The 15,733-nt window shown below is 40.8% G+C and overlaps 1 protein-coding gene and 1 long non-coding RNA gene across 2 annotated transcripts in view; one reads left to right on the forward strand and one right to left on the reverse strand.

Moving 5' to 3' along the window:
- Positions 1-15,733, forward strand: part of MYO5A (myosin VA) — a 247,546-nt gene that overhangs the window by 174,343 nt on the left and 57,470 nt on the right. Inside the window, 5 exon segments of the mRNA XM_033920300.1 lie at positions 664-777; positions 2,967-3,110; positions 3,298-3,351; positions 4,810-5,037; positions 11,294-11,394. Coding sequence (XP_033776191.1) covers positions 664-777; positions 2,967-3,110; positions 3,298-3,351; positions 4,810-5,037; positions 11,294-11,394 — 641 coding nt within the window.
- LOC117348317 overlaps positions 1-15,733 on the reverse strand; it is a 107,906-nt gene that overhangs the window by 29,629 nt on the left and 62,544 nt on the right. The gene's annotated exons all lie outside the window — the stretch shown is intronic.

The raw sequence follows: 15,733 nt of genomic DNA on the forward strand, positions 1-15,733 counted from the left end.
CGAAGCTACTGCTAGAATTTCTTGAGTACAGCCAAAATCTGGGATTTGCATGTATAACAGCATTGAGCAGAGCTTGATATTTGATGAAATTAGGCAAAATCTATTCCAGAGAAAGAAAAATGGTAAAACCAGAGGGCATAATTTGAGGTTGAGGGTGGTAGACTCAAGAGTAATGTTAGGAAATTCTTCTTTACGGAGAGGGTGGTCGATGCATGGAATGCGCGCTCCCAAAGGAGGTGGTGGAGAAGAAAACAGTGACAGAGTTCAAACAAGCGTAGGATGAACACAGAGCATCTCTAATCAGAAAATAATGGGTATACTTTGAAGGAACTAAGGCCAGTACTGGACAGCTTGCACGGTTTTTGTCTCGTATAAGGACAGGCTGGGGAAGGCTTCGATGGCTGGGATGGTTAAGATGAGATGGAGTGAGCTTTGACAGAGACTCCAGTAGATAGAACCTAAGCACACTACCAGGCAGGACTCTGGGTTTCTGGCCCAGAAATATCTAAGAAAAAGGCCCATTTAAATTAAATGATTAATTTATGGAGCATGTATGGTTGGGCAGACTGGATGGACCATTCAGGTCTTTATCTGCCGTCATTTGCTATGTTACTATCTTCGTTACTAACAGGCATTACTGATGTACAGTAATTTACGTTTCAGACCATTCCCAAGCCAGGACACAGAAGAACGGACTCCACGCACAGCAGTAATGAATCTGAATATACATTTAGTTCTGAGCTTATAGAGGCAGAGGAGGTACCTGTGAGAGCAGAGGTAAAATTAAAGAAATTTAAACACCTTCCATATTAAATGCCTACATGTCCTGGACAAAGATTTTTCAGATAAAACCTTGCAAGCTACAGTGCAGCAAAAATGCATGCAGTACCCAGATGATGACAGGACAAAAATATTAAAAATTTATTAAATGAGTCCAACATCTTGGTTTGGCTTTGTGATTACACTACTGTTTGTAGATAATAGATGTGGTTTCAGGATATATGGACTCCTGAGAAAGGCTAGCAATGCCAAAATATGAGCCATGTTAAGTCCTTATTTTTCACTGCACATCACCCAAATTAAAATACAGCTGTTTTTGATATTCCAATAAACAGTTTATTTGTTAGAAAATCAAAAGGGGTTTTTTAACTCGTTTGATGTATTTTTTTCCTGTCATCATCTGGGCACTATGTGCGTTTTTTGTTTTACTGTAGCTTGCATCTATTTTGTTGTACAGCTTCCCATCTTTTTGGTTTTCAGATAATACTTTGCCTTCTGAAACTATGGACTTCTCATAATTTCTTTTCACTTTCTAAATGAGAGTTATGTATCCTTTTTCTGACCTAGACACCCTATACAAAATCAGACTTCACTGGGGAGGAGCCTAAGGCTCTGATTGGCCCAGACACCTAAGGCCTCACCCATAGGAGTGGATTTAAACAACCTGGGCCAATCAGAGCCTCAGGCCCCTCCCCTGCACCGAGGAGGGGAAGGCCCGCCATTTTGAAGAGGTGGACCTGCTGGCTGGAGGGAATAGGCATCCCTCTGGCCAGCCATCTAAGTAAGGTGAGGGGACAGGGGTCATCGGAGGTGTTGCTTGGTGGAGGGAGAGAGTGGGCAACTCTCCCTTTGTCAGGGGATGTTGCTTGGCGGTGGGAGAGAGTGGGCATCTGTCTCGCTGTCTGATGGAGGGCTGCTTGACTTCAGCGGCTCAATTTGTTGTTGGGTTTTATGTGTTTATTTTGCACATATACCCATCGCTATCACCAGCGATGGGCACATGCAAATTTAGTAAATCTTTGCTAATCTCCGCCAACCTCATTTGGATGAGCATTTTTTTGAGAATGACTTGCTTTTTTAAAATTGCTACTATAACAGCTGCGACAGTGGCCCGTCAATTTTTAATGTGAATTTTTGAGAATCTAGCCCTAAGACTTGGAACACTCATTGGCAGAATAATGAATACCATTTAAAAAACCACAGGAGGCTGTTGAGGTTGGGAATAAACAGAGGGTAATTTGCAAGTAAATAATATCGTTGTCTCCTTTGGGTACAGGTGGGAGATTAATTGTGGGGATAGATCTCAGTGAGTGCAGATTAGGTTCCATTAGGGATGGGCAAGGATGGGTGAAATTTCTGTCCTTGTGCAGGGCCCTAGTGTAAATGCTGATGGGGATATTTTTGAAGTGTACATCTATTTCGTTTGCAAAATAAGAAGTACATATAAAATTTTAAGGTCCATCCAATCCCGCACTCCCTTCAAATCAGTTTCTGTCTGATGCATACTTGTAAAGAGCACCTCTTCTAAATTTGCTACTTACATGAATATGCATCTTGCACATTTGTAAACCTGAGATCACCTCCTTGAGGTATGTGAATGTTCTGTCATGTCCATCATTTCTCTCCTGTAGGGTACACACAGTCTAATTTCATAGGGTTCATGATTTACACAGGGAAAGCAAGAAAAAAAAAAGACTCAACAGCAGCCTATCAGGAGCTGCCTTAGATGAATGAACCAATAGAAATCCTTCCCTTTACATTCTTTTGCTCCTTTATCTTGGTTGTAAACAAATATCAATTATCTTTAAATTCCCATCTCAACCCTATTCGACAGATTTATCTCCTAATCAGATACCATTTTAAAACTAATAACACCATACTGATAACTTTGAGAAATATGTGTATTTTTACTATTTGTATTCTGTAATTCGCTGACTGTCCAGCTCTCTTCAGTGTAAACCGCCTAGAAGTCGTAAGATTGTGGCGGTATAGAAAAAATAAAGTTGTTGTTATTAAATGGCCGGATGCCTTTATTTTGGTGTTTTTAAAGTGCTTTTATTGGAATGATACATATTTGAATGACATTGACCTATAATTTAGACTTGCCCGCCTTCTCTATTAATGCCCTAACTCTGCTTTCAATGTCAGCCGCTTCAACATCATTTCCTGATGCTTCTTAACCACAGGAGCCAGCAGAGAAGAAGACCCCTCTGGACATGTCCCTGTTCCTGAAGCTGCAGAAAAGGGTTTCAGAGTTGGAACAGGAAAAGCAATCCCTGCAGGATGAACTGGACAGGAAGGAAGACCAAATCCTGCGAAGCAAAACCAAGGTACAGCCCAGGCGTTTACTCCACGATGACGGGAACTCCACTCGCCTCTCACCCCCTTCCTACTGTTCACTTTCACTTTTTTGGTTGATAACTGAATGGGACTGATAAAATTGCAATAGCTGTTTAAGAACTAGCATTTTCTGTTTCCCAAAATGATGGGACATTTTACTTCTGTTTTGTTTTCTAGGAGGATGCTAGGCCTCCACTTAGAGGAGCTGAATTTGAATACGAGTCTCTTAAGGTAATAGTAAATAGAGGTACCCACTACATGCATCCGGTATGCTCCATTTTCCTTGGAATGATTGATAACTTCATTATTCAGCTGTCTCTCCCTATCCATTTTCTCAACATGCATTAAAGAACTCAACCCAAATCCTCTTCCAGTGGTTTTCTCTCACTGCTTTTACTGAGCACAGTGTACATTTCAACACATTTATAACCTGCTCTATCTAAGCAATTCTAGGCGGCTTATAAAATATTAATTTTATGGGTTTCAAAAACACAAAGAGGGGCTGAATTAGCACATGTTTGAAACAAATAAGCAGTAGCACCAGTAATAGCTCAGGAACTAGGATGGGACTAGTGTTTTAAAAGCCAGTTTACAATAAAATAGAGATTAAAAAAAAGAAATAAAATAAAAGATATAACTTAGAGTTAAAAATAAATTAAAAGGGAGATTGAATGGAACAACGCATACGAAATAAAAGGGGAAAGGTGAGGGTAAGTTAGTAAATACATCGAGATAAAAATAAAAGGGAGGAGAGAGAAGGGAGGGAAAATACATTATGGGCTCGCTTCAAAAGAAATGTTTTTGTTATTTCAAGATACTTCAAAAAGCTTCATGAGAATGATTGAAAGAGCTGAGGTCAGAAATTATAAGCATCTTTGAAAAGAAAAGTCTTGAGTTTAGATTTGTATTATGTAGCTGTAGGGGCTGAAAGAAAACTTGGTTGAGCCGCAGCCTATAGGCCCATTGGCCCATTATTCTAATGATTTAAATGCAGGAGAGGCTCTTTCCCAGTTAAATCATGCAGAGCAGGTCAGAAGGGAATATTCCAGCGGGCACTAAACCGAGCAGTGACACTACACATTCCCTCTGACTGCCATGGCACAGCTGGGGCAGAATCCTGTATGGAGCTGGAAGTTATGTGGGTACTGGTGGCATTTCTTTCCTGTGTCTACACAGGAAATGGAGCAATTAGGACCATTTAAATGTTTTTGCCTGGTTAGCTGTGATGGTACGAAATTCAATAGTGGCCGTATCTGTGTGACTTCTAGCTACCGCTGCTGACACTGAATATCTGGGTCTAAATTAGCCAGCAGTGGTCAGTATGTTTTTTTTTTTAAAATACTTGACTTGCCACCAATTCAATATTAAAACAATCAGTTCAACGTCTGCATTGTAACTACGTTTTGTGAGGCAAGCTTCTGCTGTTTCTTCTTCAGATAGCAGCCAATGTAATGGTTTGCAATGTGGAGTGCAGTCAGACTGCAGACTGTTAAAAGAGTAATTTCAGGATTAGAAGGAACTCCTATTTACCAAATTCAGGTGGACTCGAGTGCATTAATCTCCTCCAAAGCAAATGCTTCCAGGCCTTGCAAAATGGTTTCTGCCTCTCTCTCATCATTGTGATTGTATGGGTGGAGAAAGGCTAAGTGAGAACAAGTGTACAGTTCTTCTCTTACTGAATCTTTGCAGCGCCAGGAACTTGAATCTGAGAACAAGAAGCTGAAGAATGAGCTAAATGAGTTGCAGAAAGCCCTCACTGAAAAAGGTGCACCAGAAGTAACTGCTCCCGGGGCCCCTGCCTATAGAGTCCTCCTGGATCAACTGACCTCAGTCAGCGAGGAACTGGAAGTGCGTAAGGAAGAAGTCCTCATCCTCCGATCTCAACTGATGAGCCAGAAGGAGGCCATTCCACCTAAGGTCAGTGATGGGAATTGTGGCTGCTCTGAATGCACTTATAAAGTGTTCGAAAGAGTCTTGCAAGAAATGTTTGATCTGTTTTGACCTTATTTTAAAGTGCTCGAGGCTTGCGCAGATGAGGACAGAGCTTGCATGAATGGGACAGGGACAGAACTTTTGGGGATAGGACGGGGATAAATTTGTCCCCATGTCATTCTCTAGACAAAATATAAAAAGTCTACCAACCCTATCTTGTAGAAATGACTCCACCCTTCATGATGGTCCCTGCATGCCCATGGCAGGTGCAGTCAAACCTGAATTTGGATTACATGCTTCTTTGCTTTGAGTCCAGACAGTGGCATAGTAAGGGGATGCGGTCCACCCTGGGCACAGTCTTCCTAAGGGCGCCACAGCACCCATCCTCCTCTCCGCCCATTCGCTGCTTCCCCGCTCCTTTCCTTGCCACGTGTGCCCCTTGCCTTCCCCTGTACCTTTTTGGTGCTCTCTCTGACGTCACTTCTGGGACCCACGCTTAAGAAGTGACGTCAAAGGGAGCTGACACCGACGTGGGCAGCATGCTGCCCATGCCAAAGAAGTTTAAAAGGTACGGGGAAAGGGAAGGGTGTGCGCGCACAGCAGGGGGCGGGGGAAGGACGCCGATCACCCTTACTATTCCTCTGAGTCCAGACCCAATAAAGACTCCATTTGATGACATATTCCTGGTTGGTGGCTTCTCTTCCTCAATGACTTTTGTGTTTGGATTTTTGTTTTCGTCATGGAGGTTGTTTGGTCCTATTTTGGTGATTCTATATTTGTTTCTGCTTTCATATTACTTTTAGTTGGTTTACTTGCAGTACAATCTGCTGAGTCACTCTTTCTTTTTCCTCTCTTTCTGCCTACCAATGTCTGATTTCCAGGAGGACAAGGTAAAATTAATTTGTGCCTTAGCTGTTCAAATATATTTGAATCTACAAAGTCTGTGCTAGTGCTGCCCGATTTCCGATTCGAATCAGGTGAATCGATTCAATTAAAAAAAAAAAAAAAAATCGGCCTTGCCGATTCGGTTACCAACCCTCCCCCTGGCCACAGGTACGGCAGCACTGCCTCTTGCTGGCTGTCCACTGCCGCTCCTGCTTTAGGGGGGAGGGTCAGTCGGGAAGTACTGCATGTTCCCCCAGCTTCCCTCCCCCCCCCCGGCCTCCCGCTCTTACCGTTAGCTAATCGGCAGCCTGCAGAGAGGATCGCTGGTGATGTAGTGATTCTTGCAGGCTGCCGTCATCCTGAGCACCACGTTCCCTCTGCCGCGATCCCGCCCCTCCTCTGACATCTGTGGTAGAAAACTGGAACGCTCTTCCAGAGTCTGTTATAGGGGAAAACACCCTCCAAGGATTCAAGACAAAGTTGGACAAGTTCCTGCTAAACTGGAGCGTCCGCAGGAGAGGCTGGACGCATTTAGAGCACATGTCTTTGACCTGGGGGCCGCCGTGTGAGCGGATTGCTGGGCACGATGGACCACTGGTCTGACCCAGCAGCGGCAATTCTTGTGTTCTTGTGTACTGGACTAGGGGGGAGGGAGGGAAGGAAGGAAGACATAATGGGTCTAAAAACAGAGGAGAGGGACAATGGGGTGGTGGGAGGGAAGGAACAGAAAGGGAGAGAAGTTGGACACAAGGGATGGTGTGGAGGGGGGAGATAGAGATACTGGATAGGAGGGTAGTTGGGAAGAGAAAGGGAGAACTTGTAGGCCCTGAGGTGGTGGAGAAGGAGGGAGAGATGCTGGAAGAAAAGGTAGTTGAGAAAAGGAGAGATGGTGGATCTGAGGATGGTGGGGTCCATCGCTGCAGCTGCGGGGATGGAGATGAAAAAAAGGAAAGATGCCAGACCTCCAGGGGAGGGAGGGGAAGACAAGAGATGGAAGATGGATTGTTAGCACAGAGAAAGAAGGAGACCCTGGCAAGCGAGTTATCAGAAGATAATCAGAGCCTGGGACCGACATGATTTGAATAATGACCAGAGAACAAAAGGTAGAAAACTTAATTTTATTTTCTGTTTTGTGATTATAATATGTCAGATTTGAAATGTGTATCCTGCCAGAGGTGGTGTTAGACCGTGAACCTGAGCTAGGATTCACATCTACCTTTCCACTTCACTTGATGCACATCGATGTGACAATTATACTTGCCATTGGCATGGCATAAAGCAGGGGTGTCCAACCTGCGACCCCGTGAAGTATTTTGTACGGCCCCGGTCGAGGGCGATGCACTGTTTTCCCCTGCTGCCCCTGGATGTTTACTGTCTTGCTGCAGCGTTTGTGCGGCCCCAGAAAATTTTTTTCTGCCAATGCGGCCCAGGGAAGCCAAAAGGTTGGACACCCCTGGCATAAAGGATCACAGCTAAGTTTTGCTGTGCTAGTGTGAGTTTTCACAAGTATTCTATAACAAACGAGTGCACCTAAATAATAGATGTGGGGCTAAGAGCTTCCCCTTGTAATGCCTAAATCAAAGTGCCAGGTTATAGAATTACCTCTCATCGCTTTTTTCTATGCCCCTGGTTATATAAAAAAAATCAGATTATAAAAATATAAGAAAGAACAGAAAGCATATATATGTATGTGACTAACCCCCCTTTTACAAAACCGTAGCTCTGACGCTCATAGAATTCCTATGAGCATCGGAGCTGTTGCCATCGCGGTTGGTGCTAGAAACTGTGCTATGGTTTTGTAAAAGGATGGGTAAGTGAATTAATGCTACCAGAGGATGCACTGGTTATATCAAAAGCTATGAACATACTCCTTTCAGCTTGCAGAATATACAGCAAATCATTGGAATGGTAGCAATACACTCTCAGGTTCGAAGGAAATTTCCTTCTTATTTCTCAGTAGGGCAAACTGCAATATTACCTCCTTGACAGTAGGGAGTGCTCTTTATACAGTGATATCCATATTGGCTTCATAGCAAGTTTTTATGTTAAATGCAAAGTTAGCTGTTTTGAAGGGGTGCATATTTGGGGAGTGGGGTTTTTAATCTCCAATACTCATATTATTATTAACATCTCTATAGCTCTACCAGGTTTATGCAATGCTTTATAAGCATACATGAAGCTCACAATCCAATAAAATGGGGGATGGGAATTGTACACCGCTTTTTCTGTGTGGTTACACAATCAAAGTGGTTTACATATAAGGTAAATGAGAAACACAAACAGGGCATAGGCCTTTACATTAAATAATAATAATAATTTTATTCTTATATACCGCCATACCGAAAATGTTCTAGGCAGTTCACAACAAGGTGAGCTAGTACATGGGATACAGATAAAATACAAATTAGAATAATGGACTTAAAAACAGATAAAGACAGAAAGCATTTACAATATAATGCAGAAAATACCGGCATGGCAGGGAAATAAGTAATACATAGAACAGATAAAATGCATCAAGTTGAATATAAGGAACTTGATTGATAAAATGAAGCAGAATGCATTAAGATACCAGCCTATCAAAGAGTTGAGTCTTTAACAATTTTTTAAAATCAAGATAGGAAGAGACCTCTAACATAATTTTTCCAAGCCATACATTCAATTTAGCAGCTACACAGAGTGAGACCTTGTGAGGGTCCCTTAGAAATACTGATAAACGTTTAATCCAGTTTTAATAAAACTTGAAACTTGTAGCAGCTTGTGAATATGGATAGGCGACCTGGGTGTTATGAATAGGTTTAAGATTTAAAAGCAGTTTCCAAGAAATATATTTTCAGGCTGGATTTATATCTTGCAAAAGAGAGGGAGCCGTTTGAGTATATTGCAATAGCAAGCTGGAAGATAGAGTTTAGATACGGAATACAGAAGAAGAATTGTAACAAATGATGATCTGTCTGTTTGTTGTATTATGTTTTAAAATTTTTATGCTTGTTTGATGATGATCTGTCTGTTTGTTGTATTATGTTTTAAAATTTTTATGCTTGTTTGATTGTAATCTGTCTAGAATGGTAGATGGCGCAGAATAGAAATTTTTAAATAAATAGTCGTGCATGCTTTTGAATTTATTCCTTATTTGGCTGGATACTGAATTAATAAAAATAAAAAAAATTAACTGCAGCCAAAAGCTGGACTAAGTTGTGTAGTAAGAGGGTTATTTTATAATGAGTTTGGAGGGTGAATTAGGTGCTTATTCTGAAGCTGTTTAACAAAAATCACATAGACACTGCAGGCCATATTCTATAAATGGTGTCTATATTAGGCGCTTTTAGGCACCCTAATTATGGCTGCCTAAGTTCGGGTTTCGCACTGAACTTAATTTTTTTTAATTGGCTTAATCGACGTGGTAATTGACTGTGGCAGTTATCAGCCAGTTAAAAAAAAAATTAATGAAGCAATTTAATAGCTTGACGTTGAACTCTTAGAACAGTGATGCCTAAATGAAGGCACCCTTTCACACCTAACAACGCCTATGTTAAAAAAGTAGGCGTGGTTATGGGCGGAGAATAGGTGTGGTTGACTTAGGCATCCAACTTGGGCGCTGCCAAATTAGGTGAGTGAAAAGCTGGCCTAATGAAGTGGTGCCTAAATCTGCTTAGGCACCATTAGGCATGATTCTATAAACAGCGCCTAGTGTTTGACACCCATGCCAAGCGGCGCCTATAATATAGAAGTGCTTAGGCACCATTTATACAATCTGGCCCTACGTGTCTTTATAAAATACATCACAGGTGCAGCAGAAACTGGTAAAATTGCAGCAACATGAATCTCTCCCAAATACCTTTACATATTTCATTTCATTTATTCACTTACTATACCGCTACAAATTGGCATGCAGAACTGTGCAGTTTACAATATTAAAAACATACAAAAAAAACAGTAGAAAAGGAACTCCAATCCATAAATAGCAAAGAGGGAAATTCATTCACAACAAAGAAAAGTGTATACATTTCAGAGAGATGGGTGAATGCCAAGGATTGATCTTGCATTATCCAGTTATCAAGAAGCAGAAAAAGCCTATTCAAAAAGCCAGGTTTTCAAATGAACTTTAAATATTTTAATTGAACCTTCTGCACATAAGTGAGCAGGTAGTTTGTTCCAGTTAAAAATGGTGCAGCAAAAAAAAATGCACATTTATGTATAGAATTTAACTGTGCGAATCGTGGACCAGGCAGAACCATCTCATAGTCATTCAAAGACCTAAGAAGTCTTGTAGAAGAATATGCTATGTAAGAGTTGATAAATAATCAGGGGCATCCTGTTTGAAAGCTATAAATGAAGTAAAATTAGCTTATATTGAATTTGATAAGCAACAGGGAGCCAGTGGTATTGTTTCAACAATGTGGTTACATGATCCTTGGAATGTGAATGAGCCAATAAATTAACGTACAAATTGCCCTACTGGGCATCAAGTCCAGTATCCTGTTACCAACAGTGGCCAACCCAGGCCCCAAGTCCCTGGCAGGAACCCAAAGAGTAGCAACATTCCAGAACTGAGATTGTGATGTCACAATGGCTTGATTGTTCCATACGTGACTCGTATCAGAACCTAAGAATTGTCATACTGGGACAGACCGAAGGTCCATCAAGCCCAGCATCCTTCTTCCAACAGTGGCCAACTCAGGTCCCAAGTACTGTACCTAGCTAGATTCCAAGTGTTAAAAACAGATTTTATGCTAGGAATAAGAAGTGGATTTCCCCAAGCCATCTCAATAATGGCCTATGGACTGTATTCTGAAGTGTTTGCACTCTTTTAATAATAAAGCTATTTACACCAACTAGTACAGTATTACAGTAATCAATCTGAGTCATCAGTAATGATGAGTAATGTTGGGAGTAGGTGTAAATGTATTTTATAAATTACACAATATGTTAACTATTTCTTTTTTTTCAAAAACTTTATTCATTTCAAATCTTAAATCAAGTACAATATGTTAACTATTTCTGTGCTGCACTAAAACAGTGGCAGTGGTCATGCCTGCAAGCAGTTGCACAAAACTAGGCATCATCTTGTCATCACCTGTACTATTATGTAAGAGGCTTTTTAGGTGCATAAAACAGGATTTATGCATGAAAAATCCTTTATAAAATTGTCTCCCAAGTTCATAACTAGTATTAACATATTAACACATTAGTGAATTAGCCCTAAGCTTCTACCTAAAGCAAATTAGAAGTAGAATTTGCATTCTTTGAGTTGTGAATCTTTAGACCTGGAAGGTCAGGAAATGAGCTTGAAGTGTTAGCTCCCTCTAGGATAACATCTTTTGGGTAATGATCATGACATCTGGCTAACTTCTTTCAGGATACAATGACAGATTCTAGGATCTTCCTGGAAGATGTGCAGAAGATGAGGGACAAAGGGGAGATCGCACAGGCGTACCTAGGGATGAAGGAGACCACCAGGTATGTGTCCAGTACACTGGATATTGTCTTCTTCTTTTAGTTAATGGCATTTTCTCAGGTTCACAGATGTATTGTGGCTCTCTTGGATTGTCTTTCTACAGCTGACCTGCCCCTGTCCAAATATCCCCAATCAAATCTTGGTTCCGTTTGCCACGATGAATACGTTTTTTCAGGTGCCATCCATGATGTTTTGCTTAGCTCCCTAGACTCTTGATGTTTAGAAGAACCACAATCCTACTTTATCATACTCGGATGATTTCTTCACCAATAGCTCCCACTTACACAGCGCTATGTCCTCTTTGGCTGTGTCTCTTCTGAAAATAGTTGCTTCCATGCATATGTTAAGAACATACCAGTAAGGACATTCTTTTCAAGAAAAAGCCTTTGCCATAATTTTATGTCTTAGAGCAGTGTCTCTCAAACTGTGTGCTACAGCACAGTGGTGTGCTCCAAAGAGGTTCTGAGTGTACCATGAGAGATTCCAGAATTTTACTAAATTCCCTTCATAAGTTATACACAAGAATAGATGATGTGTACACAAGAGTCTGTCAATGTTATGAGCATCTGTGCATAAAGGATACAACTGCCTAGACAAGCCTCATTCTTTGACACGATTGGTCCTTGAAAACTAATAGCAAGTAATTTTATTTTTATTTTCTATGCAGTAGTTATCCTAATTTGAGCAACAAAGCAATCTAAGGGCTTTGTTACCATTTGGATTTTCTTATCGTTGCGAACTTGGATTTTCAGATCTGACAGAAATTAAATAGAAAAAAAGAGAACTGCAGATGGTGGTTGATGAAATGTTTATTTGCTTGTCAACTATCGAGCCGCATTTTGAGTTAAAAACAAGCACATCTATCATATTGATTAGCAATTCTACTTTAATTTTCAAGTTTTATTAAAATTTTGATTGTCGCAATATCATAGTTTCAAAGTGATTTACAATTAAAAGCAGGGGTCCATATTACTTAAAATACAATGGAGACAAAGACATTGCAAACTGGCACATACGGGATGCGGGAAGAACTACAATAAGTATAGGAAAGAGAACGTAAAAGGTCTAAACAAGAGAAGGGTAAGACTTTGTTAGAAAGATGCATAAAGAAATCTCATATAGGTCTAAACAATGGAAGGGTAAAAGATTCACCATTGTTACAATTAACCCATTCATATCTTAAAGAACTTTAAATAATTAGCTCTCAAATTTACTACCCTCCCCCACCGTTTTATCAAGCCATGTTAGGGTTTTTTTAATCACCCAATGTCATGGTAAAAGCTCTTGACGCTCATAGAATTCTTATGAATTTTGGAGCTTTTATCACAATGGCCAGTGATCTAAAAAAAAAAAAAACCCTAACGCAGCTTAATAAAAGATGTGCCAGAACTAAAAAAGTTTGAGAGACACTGCCTTAGAGTCACATTAGCTCCATTAAGTCATATGCATGATACTGTATTGCACTATTGAAACAATTTAGATTTCTATGTTTCAGAGAAAATGTATTTGCTTTGTTTGTTACAGTATCATATCCATCACTGATCAGGTATAAGGTTACTCTTTCTCAGACTATAGAATCTGTCTCCACCTTGAGGATGTAGTAACACATCAACAGATGCGTTTCCATTCTGTAGCCATGGGGCAACATATTGAGTTCCATGGAGATTAGATTCTGGCTTCATATTAACTTTGAGCCTCGGTGGTTTACAAGGAGGTTAAAACCCCAACATTATCCCTCCCTACCAACCCCACAGCACATCTGCTAAAACAGTACAAATCTAATGGAAAGCTTTAACAAATAAATAGGTGGTAGATGCGTGGAATAGGCTCCTGGTAGAGGTGGTGGAGAAAAAGACTGTGTCTGAATTCAAGAATGCGTAGGACAGGAATATTGGATCTCTAAGGGAGAGAAGGAGATAATGGATGATGCGGATGGGCAGACTGGATGGGCCATTTGGCCTTTATCTGCCATTATGTGTCTTAACTAGACACGTCCTTCAGAGCAGCAGGACCTCCAGCTTGTGGTTAAATTACAATTTGCTTTATGTAGCAGCAGATTCATGGAGGAGTCAGAAAAGGGTCTGTGAAGTGTTCCTCTCTTTGCTTTATAAGAGGCAACTGATTATCCAGAGGGATATGAAGAAAACAGAGTGAGGAGAAGTCATGAAATCTAGACCATTCCTTTGCTGCTGTTTAAACTGGATTCATGTGAAAGAAAATGGTCCCCAGCAGCTGTTTTCCTTTGCCAGGGCTTGTCTTGCTTCGCTGCTAATTAAAATTTATCTGTGAACAGGAAACTTGCGATCATAATAAGCAAAGAGCCTTCTTGGACTGTTTCTCAAACTTTGGCCTTCGCAACTTGTCTGTTACCAGAGGGCTTCGACCCATCAGGAATTGGCTGGCCTTAGTTTTGTCCCACTAGAATCCTGCAGCATCTGCTGTGCAGCAAATCCAGGACAGGCTCAGTCTGATTCTGACTCAGAAGCCTCTGGTCACCTTATTGTATAGGCAAATATTGAAAGGGCTCTCCTAAATTAAAGCACCCAGATATGTGTACAGTGGCTGTGTGATCTGTCCATGTTGCTATCTATTATACAAATAAAGTGGCATTTTAGAAAGGATGTGGGGCATGCCAAGTTCCACTAGTATTTTAGAACAGGATCTTCTGACATAGAGCCTATACTTTGAGCATGGAGAGAAGGATGTTTATGCACAGGAGAATAAATATCAACGGGGCCATAGTAGGCTCATAAACATTTCTGTTCTGAAATGTCACATACTTGTACGTGTTATTGTGGTAGAACATAAACATCTGTTAGCCATTTTAGAAACAAAAACGTTTGTAGTACCTAAGCTATCATGGATGCAAAAGCTGGACACTACAAGGACATGACACAAAGAAGATTGACTTATTTGAGCTTTGGTGTTGGAGAAGAACATAAGAATAGCCTTAATGGGTCAGGCCAATGGTCCATCAAGCCCAGTAGCCTGTTCTTACGGTGGCCAATCCAGGTCACTAGTACCTGGCCAAAATCCAAGGAGTAGCAACATTCCATGCTACCGATACAGGGCAAGCAGTGGCTTCCCCCATGTATTTCTCAATAAGACTATGGACTTTTCCTCTAGGAACTTGTCCAAACCTTTCTTATAACCAGCTATGCTATCCGCTCTTACCACATCTCTAGCAATGCGTGCCAGAGCTTAACTATTCTCTGAGTGAAAAAATATTTCCTCCTAATGGTTTTAAAAGTAGTTCCCTGTAACTTCATTGAGTGTCCCCTAGTCTTTGTTATTTTTGATGGAGTGAAAAATCAATCCACTTGTACCAGTTCTACTCCACTCAGGATTTTGTAGACTTCAATCATATCTCCCCTCAGCCGTCTCTTTTCCAAGCTGAAGAGCCCTAACCATTTTAGTCTTTCCTCATACGAGAGGAGTTCCATCCCCTTTACCATCTTGGTCGCTCTTCTTTTAATCTTTTCTAGTGCCACTATATCTTTCTTGAGATAAGGAGACCATAATTGAATGCAATACTCAAGATGAGGTCATACCATGGAGCGATATAGGGGCATTATAACATTCTTAGTCTTCTTAACCATCCCTTTTTTAATAATTCCTAGCATCCTGTTTGCTTTTTTGGCCACCGCTACACATTGGGCGGAAGGTTTCATTGTATTGTCTACAATGACACCCAGATCCTTTTCTTGGGCGCTAATCCCCAAGGTGAACCCTAGCATCCAATAACTGTGATTCAAGTTATTCTTCCCAATGTGCATCACTTTGCATTTGTCCACATTAAATTTAATTTGCCATTTGGACGCCCAGCCTTTCAATTTCCTAAGGTCTGCCTGCAATTCTTCACAATCCGCATGCATTTTAACAACTTTGAACAATTTAGTGTCATCTACAAATTTAATCACCTCACTTGTTCCAATTTTATGCATGCCAGAAGAGCTAACAAATTAATTCTAGAAGAGATCAAACCAACCATGTCAACTCGAAGCCCAAATGATGAAGTTACAACTGTCTTATTTTGGTCACACTGTCAGAAGCGAGAGTTCATTGGAGAAGGACATCATGTTTGGCAAGATCGAAGGAACTAGGCAAAGAGGGCAACTTGCAATCAGATGGTTGGATATGTTGAAAAGAACCATGGGGATGACACTGGAGGACCTTACCGGACTAGTACAAAACCGATTTCTTTTTAGATCTGTAATTCATCAAGTCACTAGGGCTTGAGCACAAGTTGATGGCACCTAAAGAAGAAATGATCACAGAGTCTAATGTTCCTTGCCAGTTTCACATTTGGGAAGGGGGCAACCTTCCTAATCCCTCCAGTGG

Source organism: Geotrypetes seraphini, chromosome 14 (assembly GCF_902459505.1).
Source record: "Geotrypetes seraphini chromosome 14, aGeoSer1.1, whole genome shotgun sequence".
NCBI classification, from domain to species: domain Eukaryota; kingdom Metazoa; phylum Chordata; class Amphibia; order Gymnophiona; family Dermophiidae; genus Geotrypetes; species Geotrypetes seraphini.